Source organism: Arachis ipaensis, chromosome B01 (assembly GCF_000816755.2).
Source record: "Arachis ipaensis cultivar K30076 chromosome B01, Araip1.1, whole genome shotgun sequence".
NCBI classification, from domain to species: Eukaryota; Viridiplantae; Streptophyta; class Magnoliopsida; order Fabales; family Fabaceae; genus Arachis; species Arachis ipaensis.
In genome coordinates, this window is record NC_029785.2 from 33,171,723 (window position 1) to 33,179,777 (window position 8,055).

General features: G+C 41.9%; 1 protein-coding gene across 1 annotated transcript in view; it reads left to right on the top strand.

Moving 5' to 3' along the window:
• LOC107628525 (MND1-interacting protein 1) overlaps positions 1–923 on the top strand; it is a 6,522-nt gene extending 5,599 nt beyond the window's left edge. Inside the window, exon 2 of the mRNA XM_016331172.2 lies at positions 104–923. Within this exon, the coding sequence (XP_016186658.1) occupies positions 104–628 (525 nt within the window). The 3' untranslated portion in view covers positions 629–923. The remainder of the gene's footprint in view (positions 1–103) is intronic.

Here is an 8,055-nt window from a genome sequence, read left to right on the forward strand (position 1 = left end):
TGCTATGAAAACTTTAGTTTCTGCAAAAATACTTGTCAAATAAATTGTTTAGTATTTCTGATACATAGTTAAACCAGTGAGTTTCTATAATGACTTATGACAGGTTAAGTGGAAAGAAGAGGTGAAGGCTAAAGAGGAAGCTTCAGCACTAATCGAAGAGGAGCGCCACTCTAAGGAAGCAGCTGAATCTAATAATAAGAGGAAACTCGAGGCTCTACGTCTGAAGATTGAGATAGATTTCCAGCGCCACAAGGACGATCTACTGCGACTTGAGCAAGAGCTCTCACGGCTTAAAGCGTCTGCACAGTCTGCCGAGCTGCATCATCAGTCAAATGCTGCTTCACCTGTTGGTGGCAACTCTGAGGGCGCAATGCCCCAGAGAGATACAATTGCCAAGCTACTTCAAGAACTAAATAATCTAGAGGATTATTCGGAGAAGGAAGTCAATGGCAACAGAGAATGCATTATATGCATGAAAGATGAAGTTTCCATTGTTTTCTTGCCGTGTGCACACCAAGTTATGTGTGCCGGTTGCGGTGATGAGTATGGAAGAAAGGGAAAAGCTGCTTGTCCTTGCTGCAGGGTTCCGATCCAACAACGAATTCGGGTGTTTGGTGCAAGCTCATAGGTTATTTTACAGTTTTTTTGTTCAATGGGTAATGACCAGGTATAAGCTTTGAATTTTTACAATTATTACTTTGGAATTAATATTTGGGACTACTTATCTCCTATGATCTCACATTGCATACAGTGAGAACTTAGCATGTTGAGGAATTATTATATATTAATTATATAATAATTATTATTGTGTAAATAAAAGGCAAAGTCTTGGGCTCTTGGCATTACACTGTATCTTGGAACGTCTGTAATTTTGTTGGTTCCTGCCTTGGCTTGAAAATATAAGGAATAAGAGTTTTGGTTTGCAAAACAGTCTAAAGATTAAACTTATTAAGAATCTCTTATTTCTATTCACTTGTCTAAACAGTGATAAAAATGTCTGTGCGAGTTAAATTCTCTCACACTGAATACAATCTATTGTTTTTATAATTGGATATGCATTTTGTTTGGTTATATTTGTATGGCATTCCTCTTATCCGATTAGCTAAATTTTATTCCTTTATGAATGAAAATCAATATTGGGATAATTCTAACTTCTAAGTTTAATTTGACTTTAAACGTATATTGTTGCGTGGGATGTACTTTAGAACTTAGGAAAACATGAGTGATGGATTTTGGTGAAAGGTTGAGAATTTTGTGGATGGTTGGATGAGTTTCATAGATGAAACTGACTGGTTGAGAATATTTGTAAGGCTGTATTTGATTTTGAGGATAGAATAAGATATGATATTAAGAATAGAATATAAAAAATTGAGATACAAAAATTAATATTTTTGTATTTTGTTCAATGATAAATTAAATATAACATAAAAATAGATAATAAAAATTTCAATTTATCTTCATTTTTTCTTCAAACAAAATTTAGGATGGTAAAATCTATAATTAAAAAAATTGATAGTAACAATAAAAAGAAAAAAGAAAAAAATAAATTGTATCTTCGCCGAGCATTTTTGTGGTATAATAATTCCGTGTCTCAGTTTTTGTTTATGTCTCATGCAAAACATAATTTTTTATGTCCATGCAAAACATAATTTTATGTCACTGTATTCATATCTCAGTGTTTTGTGATTATAAACAAATGCAGTCTAAGAAATTTTGTTGTTTAAGCTAGTAAGGGAATAAAGCAGGTGTTAGATAATTGAAATGAATTCATATCTGAAGGTATTTATAAGGTGGTTGATGAGCCAGCCTGCTTGGGAGTTAAATTACGGAACTCTCGTGAGTAGTTGATCTCTTGTTGATTGTGGGATGGTTATTAGCAACTAATAAGGCATTGGATGCAAAATGGAAAATAAAAAGAAAGAAAATGGAAGGAAAGAAAATGAGAGGAAAGAAAATAGATAGAAAAGTTAAATTTTTTTTGAATAAATTACTATTTGTACCCATAAAAGATACAGATGCTGACAAATGTATCCATATAAGAATAAAACGACAATTATAATCACGGAAGATGGCTTTCGTGTGCCAAGAGTACCCGGATGTTGGTTACACAATTGGTCCGTTAGGGTATTCTTGGCACACGAAAGCTATCTTCTGTGGGTACAATTATCGTTTTATTCTTATATGGATACATTTGTCAGCGTTTGTATCTTTCATGGATACAAATGGTAATTTATTCTTTTTTTTTGTTGTTTGGATGAAGAGAAAATAAATGGAAAAAAAATAGAAGGAAATTGTTCTTTTGTTTGAATGAAAAGAAAAATAAGAAAAAAGAAAACTATACCAAAATAAAATTACATTAATACCCTTACCTATATTATATATAAATTATAATTTATTAATTTATTCAAGTTATTTTTTTAATAGAAAAAAGTTATTCAAATTGTATTTTAAGATTTTAATATATTATTTTTATTAATTGTTACGATGGGTAACTTTAAAAATTATTTTTTCAAAGTTCAAGCTGTAGAGGGTCACCACCCCTTTTTCCTGGATGATAATTCTTCTCCCCGCTTTCCTTTGTACTGGCTGGAGGCCTCCCCCTGCGAGAAATATGGTCTGGATGACCTGGATGAGGTAGAGGCAGCCGTTGTGGGGTTCCTCCGAGAAGTATGGGGGAGGGCCCCGTACTTGGACACTAAAAAGTTTCTCCAGGGGTCCCCGACCTTTGTCTAGGCACAGCTAGGTAGCTTTTATTTGTTTGTTAGATTACCGACTTGTTTGATTGACCTTCCCGACTTGTCTTAATCTATTATCTATTGTTTTTTCAGAGATGGCGAAGGCAAACGCTCAGGAGTCTTACCAGAGAGTCCAGGAGGCGAAAGCAAGGTCTCGCGCCAGGACTGGTGGCGCCAGGGCGGTTATCTCTCCTCCTCCTCCTCCTCGAAACGTTGGGACTCCTTCCCAACCCATTGTGATTTCTTCCTCTGCTTCCTCTTAGCCGCCCCCTCTGCCCGACCTTCTCCTGAGCCAGAGAAGAGGAAGCATAAGACCTTAGAGTCTGGCTCTTCTGGTGAGGTTAAGGCGGATGCTCTTGCATTCGTCCGAAAGAACATCTATCCCCATGCTCGTATAAGCATGGATGATGCTTCTGTTCGGCACTACCTTACCACTCTGGTTGAGGAGAGTCTCAAGGCGGCGGGGGTTTGCAGCAAACTCTTAGATATTTTTGAGAAGACTCCTCTCAGCTCTTTGGGGGTGACCTCGAGGGTCGAGGAGCTGGAAAGGAGGCTTCTTATGTATCAAGAGCAGGAGAGGGAGTTGAAGGAGAAAGTCGCCAAGTTGAAGGAGGAGAGAGATAGCCTCCGGGAGAAGGAGAGGAAGTTGCAAGCCCAATGCAACATGGAGGTGGGCTTGAGGAAGACAGCACAGGACAGCTACCAAAGTTTATTTGACGATCTTGTGTCTGTAAAAAATGATCTGCTGAATTCTCAGAAGGCCTATACCGAGTTGGAGGACTCTATTGCTGATGGGGCTGAGGAGGCTTGGAGGATCTTTAAGGAGCAGGTCGGAGTCATTGCTCCTGACTTGGACCTTTCTCCTTTAGATCCTGATAAAGTTGTCGTTGATGGTGCCATTGTGGATCCCCCTGTCCCCGTAATTATTTCCGAGTCAGAATTGAAGACTTGGGGGCAGAGGATCATAGAGTCCCCTCCTCGCCCTAAGGACGCTCCGAGTTCTTCTACTGTTCCTCCGACTTCCTCTTCATCTCCTATGGATGCCTCTCTTCCTGGTCCTGGCGGCGTTCTTCCTGACTCTGGTGGTGGTGATCCGTCTACTCTTCTTCCTAAAAAGTAATTTATTGGCTATTTTGGGGACCCGGCCTGTGGGTCCCCCCTTCTTTAAACTTCTTTATTTGTGTTGGTGGTGATGTTCTGAACAATTTGTTTTTGGCCTTATAAGGCCGTAAACAAAACATTTAAAATACCCTTTTTTAATAAGGGTTTAAATTAACAAAAAATAAATACCCTTTTTGGATAAGGGTCTAAGTTACCTTATGCGTTCATGCTTTTCTGATTGCGATTTTTTCGAATTCTCCTTGATCTTTTCTGGAAAACCTTTTCTTTGGCTTGTCTGTCTTTCTGGACCCTTTAGTTTCAAGGATCTTTAGGACAGCCTTTTAATTTTTCTATCTCTTTCGTTATTCCTAGTACTCAATTTTGTTTTATTGAGTTTTCATGACTTAGGTTATTTTTGCGATTCGTTTTCTATTTCTACTCGGTCTTTTCATTTCGACTTATGAGTCGGAATGTTTCCGAGTTTCTTACGATCACCTTTTATAACCTCTTTACACCGACTTGTACCTCGTCGTTTTATCCTGACGACTATCTAGGTCGGTTCATGGGATTTTCACGTTTTGTCGAGCTTAAGTCGGCGCGTTTCGTAGAAAGAGAAAACAACAAAGGAATTTAAGAGATATTTGTAAAAAAGATCTTTATTAATTGGGGAGGTACTTTATTGCTGCTAAGGATTTTTGACAGTCTATTTCCCTTAGCCCCTACTATGATGCCTCATTAAAAACCCTTCTCCAGAAAAAATCCTTTGGTTTTGGGATTGGAAAAAGAGTACATCAGGGAGTAGAGTTCGCTTTTAGCTATAGTACCTTTTCATATTACAAGCATGCCACGACCTTGGTAACTCGGCGCCGTCCAGGTCGGTCACTTTATAATAGCCTTTTCCTAAGACCTCATTGATTTTGTATGGTCCCTTCCAATTTGCAGCAAGTTTTCCTTCCCCTGATTTGTTGACTCCAATGTCGTTTCTGATCAAGACCAAGTCGTTCGGGGCGAATGCTCTTCGAATGACTTTTTTGTTGTACCTTGTAGTCATTCTTTGTTTCAGCGCTGCTTCTCTTATCTGGGCTTTCTCTCGTACTTCGGGGAGCAAGTCGAGCTCCTCTTTGTGCCCCTGTACGTTTCCGACCTCGTCGTGGAGAATTACTCTTGGGCTTTGTTCGTTGACTTCTATTGGTATCATGGCTTCTACGCCATAGACTAGTCGGAAGGGCATTTCTCCAGTGGCGGACTGGGGGGTTGTCCTGTAAGCCCATAGTACTTGTGGGAGCTCTTCGGCCTAGGCTCCTTTAGCATCTTGTAATCTTTTCTTCAGCCCTGCCAGTATGACTTTGTTGGCGGCCTCGGCTTGCCCATTGGCTTGCGGGTGCTCCACCGAGGTGAACTGGTGTTTGATTTTCATACTGGCTACTAGGCTTCTAAAGGTAGAGTCGGTGAACTGGGTTCCGTTATCTGTAGTAATGGAATAGGGTATCCCATATCTTGTGATGATATTTTTGTAGAGGAACCTCCGACTTCTTTGTGCGGTGATGATGGCCAGTGGTTCCGCTTCTATCCATTTTGTGAAGTAATCTATTCCCACGATCAGATATTTGACTTGTCTTGGCGCCTGGGGAAAAGGACCTAACAAATCCATTCCCCATTTTGCAAAGGGCCATGGAGAAGTGATGCTGATGAGCTCCTCCGGGGGAGCCACGTGGAAATTTGCATGCATCTGGCATGGTTGGCACTTTTTCACAAATTCGGTCGCATCTTTCTGCAAGGTCGGCCAGTAGAATCCAGCTCGGATCACTTTCCTAGCCAATGACCTTGCTCCGAGATGATTTCCGCAGATCCCACTATGGACTTCCTCTAACACCTCGGTGGTTTTTGAGGTCGGTACGCACTTTAACAATGGTGTTGATATCTCCCTCCTGTAGAGAATTTTTTCACCAATGTGTAGTGCTGTGCTTCCCTTCGGATTTTCTTGGCCTCTTTCTCCTCCTTTGGGAGGATGTCAAATTTCATATATTCGACCAAGGGGTTCATCCATCCGAGGCTTAATCCGACTACTTCAAGGACCTCTTGTTTGTCTTCTACTTTTACCACGGAGGGTTCCTGGAGAGTTTCTTGGTTCAGGCTTCTGTTATTCCCTCCTGGCTTGGTACTTTCTAACTTGGATAGGGCGTCTGCTCTGCTATTTAGATCCCGAGTTATGTGTTTGACCTCGGTTTCTGCAAAGCGCCCAAGGTGTTCCAGAGTTTTTTCCAAGTACTTCTTCATATTTGGGTCCTTTGCCTGATACTCTCCACTTATCTGGGAGGTCACCACTTGCGAGTCGCTGTATATCATCACCTTTGTAGCACCAACTTCTTCTGCCAGCTTCAATCCAGCAATCAAGGCTTCATACTCTGCTTGATTATTTGAATCTGGGAATTCAAATTTGAGGGAAACTTCTATCTGGGTTCCTCTTTCATCCACCAATATTATGCCTGCACCGCTTCCTGTTTTGTTTGAGGATCCATCTACATAGAGTTTCCATGTAGTTGGTTTTTCCTCTTGGTCTCCTGCGTATTCTGCAATGAAGTCGGTGAGGCACTAGGCTTTAATCGCCGTCCGAGTTTCATACTTCAAGTCGAACTCGGAGAGCTCTATTGCCCATTGAACCATTCTCCCCGCAACATCCGTCTTTTGGAGGATTTGCTTCATGGGTTGGTTCGTGCGCACTCTTATTGTGTGAGCTTGAAAGTAAGGCCGTAGCCTTCGTGAGGCTATTATTAAGGAGTAGGCAAACTTCTCTAGTTTGTGGTACCTTAGCTCAGGGCCTTGTAGAACTTTACTGATGAAATATACTGGGTACTGACCGACCTCGTCTTCTCTTATTAGGGCCGATGAGACGGCCTTGTCTGCTACAGATAAGTATAGGACGAGGTCTTCTCCAGCTATAGGTCGGGTCAGAATAGGAGGTTGGCTCAAGAATCTTTTGAACTCCTGGAACGCTTCTTCACATTCAGGAGTCCATTCGAGCTGACATCCCTTTCTCAATAAGGAGAACAGTGGAAGGGATTTTAGTGCTGATCCTGCAAAAAATCTGGAGAGGGCTGCAAGTCGGCCATTCAGTTGTTGGACCTCTCTTAAACAAGTCGGGCTTTTCATCTCCAGGATAGCTTTACACTTATCGGGATTTGCTTCGATCCCTCTTTGTGTCAGCATAAACCCTAGAAATTTTCCTGCCTCTACCGCGAAGGCACACTTTGCGGGATTTAGTCTCATCCCGTGTAACCTTATAGTGTCGAAGACTCGTGATAGATCTGATAAGAGGTCAACTTCTTTTTCGGTTTTCACCAACATGTCGTCGACGTATACTTCCATTAGGCTTCCAAGGTGAGAGTCGAACACCTTATTCATCAACCTCTGATATGTGGCCCCTGCATTTTTCAGTCCAAATGGCATGACCACATAGCAGAAATTAGCTCTGGGTGTGATGAATGATGTTTTCTCCTGGTCTGGCTCGTACATCGGGATTTGGTTATACCCCGAGTAGGCGTCCATGAACGACAAGTATTGATACCCCGAGCTGGAGTCTACTAGGGTGTCAATACTTGGCAGTGGATAAGGGTCCTTGGGACAGGCCTTATTTAAGTCGGTATAGTCGACACACATTCTCCATTTGCCATTTTGTTTTTTGACTAGCACTACATTGGCTAGCCATGTTGGGTATTTGACTTCTCTGATGAAGCCGGCTTCTAGGAGTGCCTGTACTTGCTCTTCTACTACCAGGGCTCGTTCTGGGCCGAGCTTGCGTCTTCTTTGTTGTACGGGTTGGGACCCCGGGTAGACCGAAAGCTTGTGGGACATGAGTTCGGGGTCTATCCCAGGCATGTCGGAGGCCTTCCAGGCGAAGAGATCGGAGTTATCTCTTAGGAGCTTAGTCAACCCTTGTTTTAGGGTTTCTCCTAGGTTGGCTCCTATGTGAGTATTTTTCCCTTCCTCTTCGCCTACCTGTATCTCCTCGATTTTTCCTCCTGGCTGTGGACGCAGCTCCTCTCTGGCCCTCGCTCCCCCGAGCTCTATTGTATGAACTTCTCGACCTTTTCTTCTCAGGTTTAAGCTTTCATTGTAGCATTTCCTTGCCAATTTCTGGTCTCCCCTTACCGTTGCTATCCCCGCTGAGGTCGGGAATTTCATACAAAGGTGGGGTGTGGATACCACCGCTCCGAGTCGA